Raw genomic sequence first — 18840 nt, 5'->3', positions numbered from 1 at the left:
CGCACTTCTGAAGGCAACTTAAAAGGTTGGACTAGCTGGGCAAGGTAGTCCAGGCTCCTCCTCATGTCTGAAATCTGCTCTACTGATATAGAGACTGCCAAGCCAGTATTTCTTAATTGTTCAGTGTGAATATCACCTCTTACATTTAAGACCCATCATGGTTAACGTTTCTTTCTACACCATTTAAACTTTTTTCTAAGCCATTTGCCACTGAAAATATGGATGCAATACAAAAACAATCTTAGTTTTCTTTTAGGATAAACTATAGCGAGAGGATCTTCTGTATGCTGGCCTATGATTTGTAGATAAAATATTGTATTAATTATGGAAAAACATACACTTACTCAAAAGATTGACTCCTTTACATACATTGCATAAGGAAATTAAGCAGCCTCATCTGGAAGAGAACTCTCAGAACAATAAGAGCAATAACATCTATCCCCAAGAATTCACAGGTGTAAAAGAAGACAGAAATTTGCTGGGTTAGCTTGTGACTATGGAAAGCACATTGCTAATTACAGTAAAGTATCCAGGGGGTCAGATTTACTGGTTTATCAAAAGCTAAAACACACAAACAGACTAATGAAAATGATGGAACAAAAGTTTGGGAGGCTTAAATTTCCCACTGTTTCCAAGACTTCTAAACTGCTGAGGCAGCCTTGGCAAGCACAAGAGTTACCAAGTTCACTCAATTTTTGGCACTTTTTGGTCAGACTTCACGTTTACCTGACATATGCTAATATGGTGCCTGAAATTTGGCTCCTAGAAGTCAATATGTAGTAAAAAGTGCTAAGACCCAGCAGGCTCCCCTTGAAAATCAAGACACAGATTTAGATGCCTAAATATGTATTTATGTGCATAGTTTTAGATACTCATTTTTAAAAATCTTAGTCACAGTTTTGACATGTGGATGCCTTGTACACAAAAGGGAATAAAATAGCCTACCTTGTGGAGTCTGAAGAGGGCTTCATACGTCCCTGGCTACTCTCCTCCCAGACACTGTTTGCTAGTTCATTCCCAATGGATGACATCACCTTGATGAGTTCTATAGGCCAATCATCCAGGTCAAGTGACCGGACACGTGACAAGTGTGTGCCAAGGTTCCGGTGTATACCTGAGCATTCGATACACATGAGGGCTCCCAGATTCAGGCTGGCCCAGTCAGGGTCTACAGGAAGACAGACACAAACAATCACTGAAAAAAACTGAAACAAAATTCCTTGTGACACATTCTAAACCTCTCTTAGAACTGAAGAACTTATGGATAATGATTCTGGCTGGGGAAGCAAGAGGAGTAATATTCAGGTCTCAGTCTCACAGCACTGTTAGGAAGCATGACAAGAAGTGGAGGCAAAAATTTGGTTCCTAGGTCTAGCCCTCTCAATGTGCCATTCCTCCAACAGAGAAATAGTGGTGGTCTCAAAGCAAGGCACATGCAACACCCCAACAGACTAAGAGAACCTGTGCTTCTAAAGAGAAAAGAAGCAACAGGGAAGATAAAAAGAGTGTAGCAGGTAGCTCAGATGAAGTGGTAGAAAAAGCTTCTCCTTGGGGTAACTGAAACCACTTGTAGTCAATTACTACAAAAGAAAAAGTTACTTGATATAATGTTGCTGTTGTTAACTATATCAACTCCTTAATAACCATCTATTTTATCACCTACTTACGACTTATACATCTACCATGCAGTGGGGTATGTGTTCATCTCTAAGATCAGGGAGATAAGTACTAAGATGAAAATTTGCAATTTTTTTTTAAGTGTACGAGCAAGAACAATTCTACAGAAAAAAAATTACCCCCCAAAAGACAAGGCTATGACAAACCTGGCAAAAGCCAAGAAATTCAAAGTCATTTCCCAAGATGTTTCATTTTTATAACCATGCTATGTTATTTAAATGTAAGTGTGTCTGAACCTCTCTTGAACAAATATTAATTTTAACACATTCAATGAAACACTTCCAAGAGAGGATATTTGGAGGAGCTTTTCTTGATGTCAGATCTTGTCTACCATTCTTTTCCTGGTAGACACTCTGGAGATCTGAAGAGCTAGTATGATATCACACTATCAAGCAGGAAAAACCTGGTTCATAGGGCAAGAGATTTTTATTCACACTGTGTAAATTTTAACACTGGTCAGAAAATGGGATTCCCCCACTGGTGTAGGAAATTTCAATTTCAAGAAGAATGATTTTTTCCTGAATTTTCTGCAACAGAAACTGAAAATTTTTCTGCAGCTGAAAGCTGTCAAAAACTGAAAATATTTTTTGGTTTTCAGTCAAAAAATTTGGGTTTTGGACAAAAATTCAAATATTTTCAAGGAAGGCTGACACTTTCCATACATTTTTTTGTTTAATTGAAAACCCAATTTTCCCTCCAAAAAAGTTGATGGAAATGTTTTGAACAGCCCTTATAAAGAATTTTTAAAAAAATTAGTTCAAACAGAAGAACAGAATTATTTGTTAAAGATTAATTGTCACTCTCCATCCTTTGATTAAGTGTTGAGAAAGCGCCATACAAATCTTAGATTTCCAAAGAGTCCTGTGAAAACAAGGAAGACATGACTTGCTATTCCTTTCATACATTCTTTGTACATCATACAGGATCTACAAAAGGCACAAATTATTTCCCCTCCCCTCACCCTCCAGTCATCTTTAAGAGATAATTTTCATGTCTCAGACAGTACATTGGGGGACTTGTGTAGTATTGAAAGCTAGCTGAAAAGATTAAAAAAAGTAATTGTTTAAGGTCTAAATTAGTAAGAGAATGTGTGATAAATTACAATTTACAAACAATTTCAACTTGGAATAAAATCTCCTTCACTAGCCTGCGAAAGTTCGAGTTCAGGGTTCTGTGTTTCTCCACCAACACCGATGATATTGCTAACACCCAAAGGGGAAACTGCAGCTCTGTACTCTATATTAGGCCTTGTGATACTCAGAAGTGAGGATATATAAAGTTTCTTTTCTGACTCCATGAGCAAGCAGGGTGGGAATGTGGATCTACATAGACAATTATCTCACAGAACCGAAGTTCTTCAGATGTATCTGCTCTGAAAGATTATCAAGTAGTGTTTGACAGGAGGTGGTTTTGAGGAGTATTTGTTAAATAAAAATGGCAAGACAGCTCTTCTGTACCGGGCTTCATATCAAGTAACCAGATTAAGCAAACAGTGGTGCAAAAAGCCTGAACAGAACTGCAAATACCAGCAGTATATATCTCTGTGACAGTCATCCCGCAAGTATGTGGTAAAATTTGCTGGAGATCTAACAGAATATGACTCAGCATCCTCAAGTTTTGGAGGTAAGGCCATAGCAACATTTAATAGACAGTCTCACCTATTTAGAGACTCTCTCTCAGCACAGGTGGACTTCCCTTAGATCTATCCCCACAAGCCACAGACTGTATCAAAGATGGGCAAATATGTTTGTTCTACAAATGCACTCTCATCATCCACACTATGTAATCTGGCTTCCCGGGGTAGCAGGTCAGATTTATGAAAAACTATTAGCATGTTTATAGAGTGTCGTAAATGAACATATGAAACCATCATAGGCCTTGACTCAGCGAAGTACTGAAGCATGTGCTTAACCCTCAATGAAATAAATGGGATTTAAGCACATATATAAGTACTAAGGCCCTGTCATAAACGGATAGTCAAGGGTTAATAGAACAGAAGTACTTCATATCTCTTTTGCCTGTAAAGGGTTAAGTTCAGTGAGCCTAGCTATCACCTGACCAGAGGACCAATCTGGGGACAGGATACTTTCAAATCTTGAGGGAGGGAAGTTTGTGTGTGTGCTGTTAGATTTTGGTTGTCGTTCTCTCTGGGGGCTCAGAGGGACCAGATGTGCAACCAGGTTTCTCTCCAATCTCTCCGATACAGGCTCTTATAAGTTCAGAATAGTGAGTACTAGGTAGATAAAGTGAGTTAGGCTTATGTTTGTTTTCTTTATTTGCAAATGTGTATTTAGTTGGAAGGAGTTCAAATGTGTATTTGGCTGAAGGATTTTAATTTGTACTTGAATACTTAGGCTGGGAGGGTATTCCCAGTGTCTATAGCTGAAAGACCCTGTACATATTCCATCTTAAATTTACAAAGATAATTTTTATTGTTTTTTCTTTCTTTAATTAAAAGCTTTCTTGTTTAAGAACCTGATTGTTTTTTATTCTGGTGAGACCCCAGGGGACTGGGTCTGGATTCACTAGGGAATTGGTGGGCAATTGGTGGGCAGAAAGGAGGGAAGAGGGAGAAAGAGGCTAATTTCTCTCTGTGTTAGGATTACTGTCTCTCTTAGGGAGAATCTGGGCGGGGAAGAGAGAAGGAGGAGGGAAGGTGCATTTTCCTCTCTGTTTTAAGATTCAAGGAGTTTGAATCACAGTGATCTTCCAGGGTAACCCAGGGAGGGGAAGCCCTGGGAGAGGCAACGGTGAGGGAAAGGGTTTACTTTCCTTGTGTTAAGATCCAGAGGGTCTGGGTCTTGGGGGTCCCCGGGCAAGGTTTTAGGGGGGACCAGAGTGTACCAGGCACTGGAATTCCTGGTTGGTGGCAGTGCTACAGGTTTTAAGATGGTAATTGAGCTTAGAGAAATTCATGCTGGTACCCCATCTTTTGGACGCTAAGGTTCAGAGTGGGGAATTATACCATGACAGGCCCTGATAAGCAAAGCAAAGAATTTACAGTATTTTCTTATGAAACACTGAGAATCAGTCCTCAGATCTTGTAACTCTCAGACTCTTCTTTGCAGAAGTGATTGCCAGTAAAAATGTCTCCAGGCTCCAGTTGAAAGGAGAACATTCTGCAAGAAACTCAAAAGGTGGCTTCAGCAGATTTATTTGCACAAAAATTAAGAACAGAGCTAGCTCAAAACGAGCTAGTTCACAGTTAAGGAAATATTTAGCTTAGTTTTGTCAGAGATCTTTTAATAATTGCACATGCCAAGACTAAAGATCTCTGTGTTGGATCCCAGATGGCAAGATGACAGGAGATGTAGACTGTCTCTGAGCATTGTTAAATTCACCTTCCCTATCCTTTGCTGACAAAATATTCATCTACTTCCATGGACAATGGTGGTAACATCAAAGTAGAGTTCCAAACTCTAATACAATCAAGAAGTCACTAGAAATCTTTTCAGGATGGTATCTCAAGTTTCAATAGCTAGAAAATATGGTCATGTATGAAGATTACAGATCTTAAGTGAGTAGATATGGACAGACTTAAGAATGAGATGGCTGAGGTCCTGGGAAATGACTCCACGGAAAACCAAGGCTGTTGACCTCAGTTCCAACAAGAAAATCAAGAAAGGGACAGGATTGAATTAAATAATCAATCCAGTCCCAAAAACAAATTTTTGCAAGCTTGGAACAAATGGTCTGATTTTTTTGATTCTGTGAAAAAAAGCAATAGTGTTGTTGATGACCTTTGTTTTAATGCACTCTTCTGAAGAATTGTTCTCAAACGAATTTAAAGGCAGACATCAGGAACTGATGGGTGAATGATATGGAGTTCATCATGTGTGATGCTGTAAAATACAAATAAGAGCACAGAAAAGCTCTCTTCTGAAATTTAACATAGCAGAAGTGCCACTGACCTCTGCGCCTCCAGCATGCCACATGAAAGTGAGTATTTCCCTTGTAATTTCATGTCATGTGTTGGCAAAAAAGGTTCACCGCTGACACAGGATGAAAAAACATACCTATCAAGTAGAGCTTGATAACTCACAATACACTTGCTGTCTTTTTCAGAAGGTGCATATCAAAGGGACTTTTTGGACCAACCTGCTTCACTCCCTGTTGATACCGCCAATAATCCTGGGGTTAGAGTATTGTAAAAATACTCAAAGCCATTTATATGGACATGATTGGTTCTCTTTTCCCTTTTGGATACGGTAAGACAATGCTAGAATGAGCCAAAGGCAAACTGTTCAAGCAGAGCTATATTTATTGGATGAGCCATTCTTCCCGTTTGTTTTTTCTCCAGTATGTCAAACAGCAAATGTGATCTCTGTAGAACTATTGGTATACCCGGATTAAAAGATTCAGCACATGTGTAGGAAGTTCTGAAAACTTTTGAAATCCACAAGAGATAATGGCGATACAAATACTTTTGCATCAAGATGAAGGAGATGCTCAGAATCATTATCCCTGCCAAGAAGTTCCTCCTTCTCTTCACCTGGAAGAGAACTACAATCAGATTGGTCATCATCTAAAAAAAGGGCGTATAGTACCAAGATATTAACTGTCCCAGCTCCTTTGGATTAGATGATTTGCCCTATTCCGAACTGCTACCACATCCATTCTTCTTTTTTCTTCATTATGATCTTGGAGACTCTAAGCTCACTGGACCCATGACTCTTGGGAGCTTCTTTGAAGGCGTTGGACCTGACTCAGATCTATCCTTGGATCTCCCCTTAGGCCTCTTCATGGAAAGAGCCAAAGCACTTTGGGGCACAGACTCAGCTGGGTTTTCCTCAGCAACACCACTTGTTTTATGTGGCTCCTCGAGAAGGAAGGCAAAGCAGGGACTCCAATTCCTTTCATATCCTCTGGGATAAGGCAACACAAGCTGTGCACTGTCACAACAGCATCCTTCTGAGACACAGCAAATACTCTGGTCTGGCAATGACATCTGAGGCATGCAAAAGGTACAGTGTTCTGCCCTGAGACATCTATTCTATCACTCTGTGCTGACATGGGAACAGAATAGAAGGGCACTGATAAAACCTAAGTCCAAGGCTTCTAAACATCCAGGCTGCTGGAACCCAGCAATGGCTATTCCTAACCAATAAAACACAAAAGTAGTAACACCAATAGAACCTAAATCACTAAAAACAACGGCTAGCAACGTAACTGATGAGAACATTGGCAAAACAGGATGAATGAGGATTCTGATCATGAAGCTGTTGGTGGTAGTTGAAAGGAATTGAAGGCTGGTTGGGGGATGCAATCTCTTATGCATCCCATTGCTTCTAAATATTTGGATTTGTGAGAGTGCAGAGTTGGCCCATAATGGCCATTGCTTTCCAAAGTGTTCTGAGCTCTAGTGTTTGGAGTGCATACATGCCAGAAATGGGGACCTACAAAAACAAGGCTTGAAGAAAGAGACCCTGGCAGGCCCAGGAAGGCAAAATGCTGTTTAAAGATGCTCTCTCAGAATGCAGGCTTGAAGAATTCCTTTACAAAATAAAAGCTTCACATTTAATGGAGACCTTGAAATGGAGACTTTTAGCCACTTGCCTCTCCCACAGAACTTCTGAGCTAAGCCTTTGAGCATGCTAATAACTGACTGCTTGAACTTTAGCAGCAAGGTCTATGAGGTAGACCTGTGAAGGTATCATATACCCCCTTCTAACCTGTTCTGGGCAACTGGAGCGAGGTTTTAGTGAAATCTTATAAAGTAAAAGACAGGAGCAGGAAAACAGAATTTCACAATGTAGTTTACTGACACGCACTAGTATTTTGAATGAACAAAATACATATTTAGGCAGTTTCTCAGCACTCGTATAGAATGAGCCATTTTTGTATGTATATTATATATACTTCACTTGAGTCTATCAGTCGCTGAGTAAATATCAACACTGATAACCATAATGACAGGAAAGATGTTTTAATAAACAATTGTTTTAGTCTGTCTGTGATAGAATATATCCTAAAGCAACAAACCCATTAGTTTATCATATATATTCTTCTTTTTTGGATTACTGGCTTATAGAATGTAAAGTCCCTGTAAAAAGTATCTGTAAAATTTATACCAAAGATCTGTGCAGAGCAGGTCAATGTGCTGCCTTGATGGTATCTAAATTAGGATCCAGAGCTTTAGTACTCAGTGTCCAAACCAACTAGGCCAACACCACAGAACCAGCATGCTCAGCTCCTGGCATTTCTCTTGACCCACTCTCAACAACCTATGAATATCTGATAGATTTCAAGGGAAGTAATGTCAAGCCTTCCTTAATTGCAAACAGGTGTTGTCATGAACTGGGCCCTCTGAAGGGGCAATGAAAGGGAGAAAACAAAGGGGATCTTAGTGGACTCTACTCACATTTTTAAAAAGTAAAACATTTCTTTCTAAAGTAACAGGGACATCTAAATGTTTTCGTTACATATTAGCTTTCTATTCTAAATGTCCAGTAGTCTTTTGATACCCACATCCCCTCCAAGCTATGTGAAGAAGAAGCAGGCTGATGGGATAGGGTTATGGTGAGTTTCTTGGTGGGTTATTGAGATCAGTTTTATTGTTCATTATATGGACAGTGTATTAAATGTGTGAAAGCTTCTGCATTAAGTCTAGGGAAGGTGTTACAAAGATTTAAGTTGATAATTACATAGACAAGTTTATAAAACAACGGGTCTGTAAAATCTCAGTTTTAAGATAAAAGCACAAAAAAGAAACAAATTACTAAATTTTCATTTTTGGTCCTTGTACAATTAAAAGAAATGAGTATGATTTTCAAATGTAAAAGAAATAAGAATTTTCAAATACCCTTTCGTCCTATTTCTCCAATTGATTGTTTCTCAGCTGGGACCTTGTATTGTTAAGTTTTAGCCCAGAGCTAATTTTTATAGTTGACTTACAAACCTCTAGAAGCAATGAGAACAGCACCTCTGAAATTAAACTGGCCAATCCTTTCCTAACTGTTAGTCCATATATTTTGAAAGAATTCAGAATTTAAAAAAAGCACTAAGGGAAAGAAATACAAAATCAATTTTGTAGTATTCCACTACCAGCGAATGTTTTATTCTCCTTTGTCAGTAATATGAAAACTGCAGAAAGCTCATGCAAAGCTTTACACATCTAACATTGCTAGGGCACATGATTTTTTTTTTCCTTATTGGAGGACAATGGTAGCATCTTATGTTGAAAAGAAATATGAAAAAAAACGATTCTTTCTGCAACTTCGAAGACAAAACGTATGAACTTATGTTTAATGTGACAGATGAAATACGGGCGAAAAATCAGGGATTATAGCACAGCATGTATTAATAACAAATGAATGTAAAGTAAACCTGACTAATTAACCTTCATAATGAACACCAAGCTTGCAAAGGAATGTGGAATACAATACCAAGAGGAAAAGAATCAGAACAAGTGTTCACGTAACCCTGGACCAAAGAGAACGCGTAAGCTTTATAAAGCCAAGGATAACAACAGTTATACTTACCTTGTGCCTCGCAGTCCACACAGTGAGAATTGCCTCTGATGTTTCTTATTGACTGAAGGGCCATGGCCTCATTCTGACTTGTCAGTCGGGACTGTGTATATTTAAAGAAACACACACACAAGAAATAAGAACTCAGTGAAAAGGTTAGACAACACAATTGTCAGCAATGTGAAAAGTAAAAAAAAGGAAAAAAGAAAAAAAGAAAGTTCAGATCAGGGTTGAATGAACATGATCAGGGAATTGGACATCTTGTTTGCATCTCAAAGAGTTGATCCTTTGGCATCTTTAAGTACTGCAGCTCAGTGCCTGACAAGCATAGCTACTCATTTTCATCCATATTTCTGACAGCTCAAACTTTTATTGAAGCTCCCTGCATAGAACACAGGAAGTCTGTGTGCATTTATGAGGTATTGGACTGGACTCTGACCAACAATGGGATTGTGTAGAGGAAAGCTGAGCTGAAAAATGAAGCACAGCATTTATGATCACATGTAAAGTATTTTTTGGAGATAAATTATATAACTCTATTTATAAACCCTTTATTATTATTATTATTTACTGGTATGTATGCTTGTGTACATGAAGACTAAGGGATGGTCTGCAAAGGAATCTGAACTGGAAGCCTTTTATCATCAATAGATCAGATTTAATCAGATGGCTACAATGGGTGTCTCTTTCCACTGTGGCCTGCCCATAACCTCTACTTTGACCTGGAAAGACAATTGCCCATGTAGAGGTAGCTCTGCCTCAAAACCAGCTAAATCTTGCAATCTCTCCTAGGCAAAAAGTGCTAACTGCACTAAATTATTGCCACTGAATTAAACGAGAGCTCCAACGGGTCATATATATGATAGTTTCACATATATACTTCTGCTCTGTCAACAGGACACTGAGCCCTAAGATAATCTAATTCATTTCACTTATGCCTTCCAAGTGCTTCTTGAGCCCTAGTTCCAGAGGTGAATGATAAAAACTTCAGAGAGTATCAGGGTAGGAAGGGACCTCAGGAGGTCATCTAGTCCAACCCCCTGCTCAAAGCAGGATCAATCCCCAACTAACTTCTCCCAGAAAACCTCCATACAAATACAACTTTTAAGTGTTTTCTATTTTTTTTAAAGTCTCTTGCCTTTATATAACCAAAATGTAATTCTCTCTTCAGTTACTGTGTATTCAATATTCAAACCAGCATTCTTTACCTCCTATTATATTAACATTTTGTACTAATGTTTGCAGCCTAATTTCCATTGTTATCTTGTTGTAATGTACTGATCTCAGTGAAGACAGGCCACAGAGAAATAGAAGTGATTCTTCTCCACCTCAGATATCAAAAGTCAATTTTTTAAAAAATGGGAAGTAAATGACATGACGATGATAATTACTTTGGTTTGGTTTACCCTGATTATAGAGGTAATAAAAAAAAGGCAGTCATTTCAAAATATAGGTCCCCTACTTAATGACAAAAAAGAACATAAATCATTAAGAAGTTTCTTTACATGGATAGCAAAAGGATCTACAGATCTGTGAAAAGAATCTCCCCGCTCACCTCTTGTGTTTTAATTATTAAATGTTTGAAAAATCAAGAGGCTCAAGAACAGCCCACTGTCAGCCCTCTACAGAAAGAAACTGTTTGGGCTAGGGGAGGTATCAGAGTTTACTTTTGCAGAGAAAGCAGAAGAAATTGCTTATGCCAAATATGAATGTGATGGGGGAAGCCTATCCCCAGGACACCACAAAAAGGACCATGCTTTTGCTTCCTGACTGGTTCCCCCTGAGACTGGCCTAAAAACAAAATCACAAAGAATGAATTACATGTAATAAAAGGAAAGAAAAACTACATAGTAGTTTCACAAAAACAGGATTTGGATACAAGAATAACTGATCATTACTTCTGAAACATGTACCACCTTAGACACAAGTCTGTTCCTACTCATAGGGATAGCAGTGCACATTACTATTAAGTAATCCAGAGCATTTAATGGAGCATTGCCATGGAGAAGCACAGTAGCGACTTAGCTTGTATATAAGCTGTTCTTTTCTCAGCTCTTAAAGGCTTTCCCACAAACCTCCCCACCAGAATACAGTTTGTATTGTTAGAGCAAATGAGCAACCAAAAGATTAATATTCTACATCTGAAATTATGAGAGATGGAAAAGAAAAAAATTTTATATTTAAATAATTAAAATTATGTAATCAGAATGTAATGTGTCTCGTATTGAATTATTTTGGAAGCATACAAGTTTGCATGGTTTCCTTTTCCTTAGCTGTCCCCAACAAGTACATGGACCTTGCTGAATATGTTTACTTTTCGCAATACCCTAGATCCTGAATGCTCTCTAATGATCAATGGTCCATTCTCGCTTTCAATGTGATGTTGTGCACCTTACCTTATTCTTACTGCTCTCACAGGACTGTAAACTGGCCAGGATCTGACTCTCTATGGCTTGTACCCACGCATCTCTTTCTTCATATGTGGTTGCTTCAAAGTGCCAGGTCTGGCCGGTGAGGGAAACGATGATAAACTCGAAGTTTTCTTCTTGTTCTGAAAAACAGCAGTGGGATGAACAGTTCACATTCAATGAAACCAGCAATCAGCTCTAAAAACTGTCTTACTTGGACAGAACCTCTATGGTGTTACACGCAAAAGCAATGTTTGCGCATCTGATTCTAATCCAAACACATTTCTCCTCTCGTGAAGCATCATGCTTTGCCAGAAAATGCCTCAAAGATTTTGTAGCTTTTTATTGGTTCTTTCCTGGCTTCATAAATTTATTTCATGAGGATGAAATACCAACTATTTTAGGGAGATCTGCAAATTCTAATAAAAAACCCAGCCTATATTCCGCTAATCCTCAGACGTAGCTAAGAACCAATATTTGAAGTGAAATCAGTCTATTGTAAAATCTGCTGAAGCACTTAGAAAAATAACTTAACATGAATGGTCTACTGAATAAAAAAATTATAATACAAATCCTCTGGTGTATATGTTATATGTACGTATCATATACAATATACATAATACATAATACATTTTAAGTGTACATGCACATGCACATACACACAGCTGATAACTGTCTTGAATAATATCTTTTCCCCACAGCTCAAATAAATTGCAATACAGGATTAAAATTAGTTCAATACTCTCTTCTCAGCAGCTCAGCGAGACTAAACGAGCAGTGAAAATGATTTGAGGAGCCAACAGAAAGGGTCACTGGAATATCCAAGGATAACAGGAACATAAGAAAAATACTTCAAGGCCAGAGGAACACAGTGTAAGAAAGTATCAGCGATATTGCAGGGATGGACACACGGATTCCAAACACACAGGGCCACTTGAAGCCAAATAAAAAGAGTTCAAGGAAGCTGAACAAAGCTCAAGGAATCATTGAACGACTAGAATAAATGAGTACAATGTACCAGTGAACATAAAATATAACGGGTTTGCTTTAGAGAGACTTACACATTTACAGCCAAGGAACTTTTGCATTATTTTGCCATTCATAAACATGTACAGATAAATGACAAGTCTAAAAATTAGCCATTTAAATACAGCTTTAGTGCTCACTGGAAATCATTCCTTCAATCTCTGGGGCAACAGTTTTCCCCCAATAAACTCAAACTCCAGTCCACAGGCCAAGTGTCCACTCACGTAAATTGGCGGAGTGACACTAAGTTCATTAGAGCTTTGCCAATTAAAAATCAGTAGATAATTTGGCCTCAAATTTAAGATGCCCAGGGTTCACTTTCACTTAAATGACGTGTCCAGGATGGGTCAGGCCCAGCCTGGCTCAAAGAAGAGATCTATCAAAGGCCGGACAAAAGGTTTCCTCAGGCGCAAGTCAGCTTTGAGATAAGGCCTGTGATTGCAAGGGGAAGAAAATGCAAACATTATTTTGTGGTGAATCAGGACATCTCAAGTTGGCCTTTGAAATCAAAACATAAGAGGGACAAAAAACCCAGCAAAGGCTTATGAAAACCATGGCTGTTTGGCAGGCTCATTTTTGTAACCAGTTGCGGCTTTTAGAAGTACTCCCCTGGGGCTGGCCCACCATTTGAATTATATGTTGCAATTATTGATCATGATGCCACATCAGTGAATTATAAGGAATCCCAAGTTGGTGATTCATTGGTTTGGCATCAAAATATTGTGAATTACAACTTTTAAAAACATGATTAAAAAAAGAGAGAGAGATACAATCCCTCCTATCTATGCAAAACAATGATATACTGGTTAACCAACAAGTAAATCACTCTTTACACTATTACATAAATTACATAATACTACACTACCCGTTTCCCCCTACACCCCAAAACAGCGTAGCTAGAGATCACCACCCAGGAACCTCAGGACTCACGTGACACCATGCCCCCTCTTGTTATGTGAGCTCCAAGAATCTTCCCACCTCTAAAAAGTTAAACAAAAATCCAAACTAAAAAAAATCTTGGAACTAATATGGTGCTGGGAAATCACTACGTTATGCACACTGCTTGATTGTTATATCCCTTGCCCTCACCTTTTTCTGTCCTGCTTATTTTGATTGTAAGCAATTTGGGGCAGGGATTGTCTCTTACTCCATGGCTATGTCTTCATTACCAGATGAGATTTTTACAGCAAGACAACTAACATGCATTTGCTATCCCTCTGTAAAACCCTAGCGGAGACAAGGCCCCTGTAGTTTTTACCACGAGGTAGTGAGGTGAGGTCAACATTCTGTCCTGACTATGGTTGACCTCACAGTAAAAACTACAGATACTGTGTCTCCTCTAGAATTTGACAGCAGCATAGCTAAAGCACATTAATTATTCTATGGCAAAAACACATTTTTTTTTTTTTAGCAGTGAAGACACAGCCTGCGTCTTCAATCTTTGTGTGCCTAACACAATGAGACTCCAGTTTCAGGTGGGTCCTCTAGGCTCTACCAGCATCACAAACAACAATTAATTTACATAAATACTAGAAGGAAGACTTCATAATCTACACATGTGGTGCCACATAACTTCAATGGGAATTTTCCCAACGCATGAGTAAGAACTGAGAATGAGCTCAAGAATTGACTCAGAGAACTGTAAGGGACAAGATCAACAATTTTTCTCCTTAATTTGAGCCCTGATCCTACAAATATTTCACTAATGTGGAGTAGTCTTATTGACTTCGGCAGGCTTACTCAAGCGAGTAAAAGCAGCAAAAAGAGTCCTGTGGCACCTTATAGACTAACAGACATATTGGAGCATGAGCTTTCGTGGGTGAATACCCACTTGCATCCGACGAAGTGGGTATTTACCCATGAAAGCTCATGCTCCAATATGTCCGTTAGTCTATAAGGTGCCATAGGACTCTTTGCTGCTTTTACAGATCCAGACTAACACGGCTACCCCTCTGATACTCAAGCGAGTAAAGTTATGCATGAATGAAAGCATGAAAAGGATCTGAAATCCAGCCACATTTAACAGTAGCTCTCATCAGGGTTTATTTATTTAAACTTTCTGTAATAAGATTCAAATCGGCAACCTCCTACTTGGACATCAATATAACTACTCTACGCCAAAACAAGATGTGTAATGCCAAAATATATAGCCAGATTCATGTTACATAAAATATTATAGTTAAACCATGGAGAAACCTGCATTTACTTATCACAGGTCTTAGTGATATCAAACTCTTCTGATTATGTCATCCAAGCTGCTTTCTTTAATGATTAGATTGTTGTTCACAACTCCGATATATCATCTCTATCAAAACTAAAGTTACATTAACAAAATAAGTTACAAGTGCTGTTGAGGGGGAAGAGAGCCAGAACAAAGAATGTGGAAGGCTTGTTGAAGAAGAGAAAGGGAAGGATCAAGCATCTATTTTAGAAGCTTCCTGTATTAAGTCGTCCAACTTCAAGAGTTTATCATTACTTCTCTTTTTAACGGTCTCTAAGGGTACATCTACACTACCCACTGGATTGGCGGGCAGCGATCGATCTATCAGGGATCGATTTATCACGTGTAGTGTAGATGCGATAAATTGATCCCTGATCGCTCTCCCGTCAACTGCGGAACTCCAGCTTGGTGAGAGGCGGAAGCAAAGCTGACGGTGGGCCCGTGGCTCGCCGTGAGGATGCGAAGTAAGTAATTTTAATTCGACCTAAGATACGTCGACTTCAGCTATGCTATTCTCGTAGCCGAAGTTGCATATCTTAGATCGACCCCCCCGACCCCCGCCGGTGTAGACCAGGCCTAAGTGATTAATAGGCCGTTCCTTCAAACATGCAAATATTGAAGAAGAATTTCTATAGGCCCAGTGGCATCACCTCTGCCACTTAAGAAAAACCTCCTGGTGTATATTCTATAAATAGGCTCCCTTCTATTTGTACAAGAGAAGTATATCTGCTCAGCTACAAGATGTGTTGTCAGAGAAGCGAGAAGCAACAGCGTATGGTAAAATTTTCATTATAGCCCCTTTCAAAATAATAAAAAAAAATGCATGTATTGGAACTGAGGCAACTCCTTTGCTAAGCATACAGAAGGTTCTGTGGAGATCCCAGAGATCTTCATAGAAAAATGACAGGTTTCATTATCAAACTGTCTGTACTGGGCTATCTTGATTATCGCTTCAGAAGTTTTTTCTCTTACTTAATAGGCCTTTCAGAGTTGGTAAGACAACTCCCAACTTTTCATGCTCTCTGTATGTGTACATATATCTCCTCAATATATGTTCCATTCTATGTATCCGAAGAAGTGGGCTGTAGCCCATGAAAGCTTATGATCAAATAAATTTGTTAGTCTTTAAGTTGCAACAAGTACTCCTGTTCTTTTTCATAGAAAAGTAAAAACTGAGGATCCTAATGATACAGAGGGGAGATCCCTCCATACATAAGAAAGAATTGATTTTTGAACAAGTTATGGAGCTGTGTGGACTATGATTCTACTTGTAATTCAACTGTATTTTGACTTGGTATGGATTTGGTAAGTCTCTGCTAATTGCTTGGTGACTCAGATGAAAATTTTTTAAAAATGTATGATTAAATTCTCCTACCTTCCATTGGTTATAGTCTAGATCATACTATGGCTAGAGAAGCTAACTTCGTAAGTGGGAACAAGGGATTTGGAATTAGGAATAAATTCAGCAATTCAACCAGTTTTATATCCAGTAAAATTTGGCATCAACACTTGATTATGTTTAGGTATTTTATCTGGTTTTCTGACAGAGCCAACTGCTCTCTCATTACTAATTATTCCTCCTCCTCCTTCCCCAATCTCACTATCATAGTCAGCTCTGAACATTCATAGTCAATGGCAAGGAATTTAAAATGGGTGTAGATTACAGGCAGAATGCAGTCCTCACATATTAGTATTCAACCATCATGCTGGCTTTGCATTAAAGACTCTACAACAATTCATGTTATATTCTAGGCAGGCATTCTTGGCAGCCAAGGTATTGCAGGCAGAACTGACTTTGGTGTTGAACACACAGTATCCCTTTCTAGACAACTAGAAGTTAGAATCTCATTTGGCCAATGTGATTTTCCATCAACATGTTTGTCAACTTCCAGTTTTGCTTTTCAGGAATATTTCAGTCAAATTATACATTTTTCCTTGTTTACAGAAATGTCTACAAAATTCATTATGTCCAAAACAATCTATTAAAAAAATTACATGGTGTCGTACAGAAGCACCTTTTGGCACGTTTCATTTTTACATACAAACTCTCTTTTTCCAAAGAATACTTTTTGACACACGAATTTCTTGTTTCATCTCCTGACCCTCTTTGCTGTGGCCAGATGACATTGTGACAGCTGCCATCTTGGCTGACACATTGGGGGATGAGCTGGGAGCCTCCAAAGCTAAACACAGAAGTCTCTGGCTAGGCGCCATACTGTGGGCTGTAACAGGCTCACACCCTTTGTGGCTCGGGCACAGATAACACACACAACCAGCGGGTTATTACATGTACTCCCATCTTGGTAAAAGGGGCAATGTAATCTTTTAGGTTGGGTTACAATGCTATTTTGGTCTTAAAACCTGCCAAAATGTTCACCACAACTGGCTGAGAGAAGCAGCCCATGAAGCAAGTGGAAGTCCGTATTCTTTTTCCCATGCCCTCCACTTTTGAATTTGCTCCCCACCCCAGAAAAAGGGGGGAGGAGACTAAAAACAGATCAGAAATAACTGCACCAGCTGAAGATTTGTCTTATAAGAAGCTTTCTGTTTAAACTATTCCAGATATGGTAGACTACCATTTCAAACCTGTGATCTTAAAATAACAAATACTACAGCATATTATATGCTACTGTGATTACACAAAGCAATGCCTATAGTGCAAATGCACGCACTGCTAGGTAGTGTATGTTGACAATTTAAAAATACTACATACACAGACAGAAGAATCCATGTAACAAAACCATGTTTGGTTTTTTTATCCAGCAATATTATACGTTGAGCTGTTTAAACCCCTCCGAGCCTAATCACAAAATTTTATTAAACAGTTTTCCATGTTTAACAGTTATTCATAGAAAGGTCCACTATAATAGTATTTTAGCACCATCAACCTGTCGAAATCAACCTGCCCAATTACTCCAAACTACATTAATAACACCGGATATTATACTAATTGTGTCCAGTTTCTATGCAGACGAGGTCCCACGAGGCTAATTTTGCATCCTCAGGGGCAAGCAACTCAGCCATCAAACTGATTTCACAAGGAATCCCTCCTCATTACACAAGTCCAGGCTGTCAAACATTTTTTTTTAAAAGGTTAATGGGCCAATCAGTCATCAATTATTTCCTGGAAACCTAGCAGACAAAGGGTTAAAGTGCTAAAAAACAGCTGCAATTGTTTTACATTTGGAAGTTGTTATCAACAGGAGATGGCTGACAAGAATACCTTTTTGGATGGGAAAACAGGAGTTGGAAAGAGCTGGAGGGAGACACGTATGTACGGATTCCGGTGCATCATAATTAAAGAGTAATGCATCACTGTGATTCTTTTTCAAAGAACCAATGAGAACTGGATATCCAAGACAATGCATATAAAAAGAACTGTAGAGTTCTCTTAAGATTCAGTGTAACAGCTGCCCTTCATGTTAGAATATCATCTCTCATATTGCAGATCTGGCTTTTACTATTTTCCTACACCACCACCTTTGGTTTTTAATTTTGCCTAACTCATCTTCAGTTATTTGTAGTTATCAGTTACTTTCATTGAGGCAACAGGAATGTTATTGCATCAACAACCCACCAACCCTAGGAAAGAAAGCAATATTTCTTATATACCAAGTACAATACAAGTGAAATACATTGATATACCATATATTAATGGATAACACGTCCTATGGATCCAATGAAATAAGGCTTACAGTGGGTTATAATGTATTATTTCAGGCTACCTCAGTGGACAGATCCCTCAATGCTTTCCTTTTTGAATAAACTTTATTCTTTGTCAAGATATACCTCTGGTATGCCTTCTGTTTAAGCCCATAAATGCAAAGTGAGGAAGCATCACAATGGAAAACAGTGGAAGGCAGTGGGCCCACAATGAATGACATTAAAATGTCTTTCCCCTTCTAACAACTTTTCAAATGTCAGTTGGCTTTTTAACTGAAGAGTAATTCTAAAATCATATATAGATCAATTTGTGATAGTAGGTGCCACTTCCAGCATCGTCTAATCTAAATGACGCGAGTTACCTCAAACATATGCT

At 38.6% G+C, this 18840-nt stretch overlaps 1 protein-coding gene across 1 annotated transcript in view; it reads right to left on the bottom strand.

Annotated features, from left to right (window-relative positions):
* AGAP1 (ArfGAP with GTPase domain, ankyrin repeat and PH domain 1) overlaps window positions 1-18840 on the bottom strand; it is a 672695-nt gene that overhangs the window by 59171 nt on the left and 594684 nt on the right. Inside the window, exons 12-14 of the mRNA XM_050915972.1 lie at window positions 11543-11697; window positions 9159-9249; window positions 946-1168 (exon numbers count right to left, since the gene is read on the bottom strand). Coding sequence (XP_050771929.1) covers window positions 946-1168; window positions 9159-9249; window positions 11543-11697 — 469 coding nt within the window. The remainder of the gene's footprint in view (window positions 1-945; window positions 1169-9158; window positions 9250-11542; window positions 11698-18840) is intronic.

This window comes from Gopherus flavomarginatus, chromosome 10, assembly GCF_025201925.1.
Source record: "Gopherus flavomarginatus isolate rGopFla2 chromosome 10, rGopFla2.mat.asm, whole genome shotgun sequence".
Taxonomy (NCBI): Eukaryota; Metazoa; Chordata; order Testudines; family Testudinidae; genus Gopherus; species Gopherus flavomarginatus.
The sequence above is the reverse complement of the archived record's forward strand: the minus strand, read 5'-3'. Positions and strand labels throughout refer to the sequence as shown.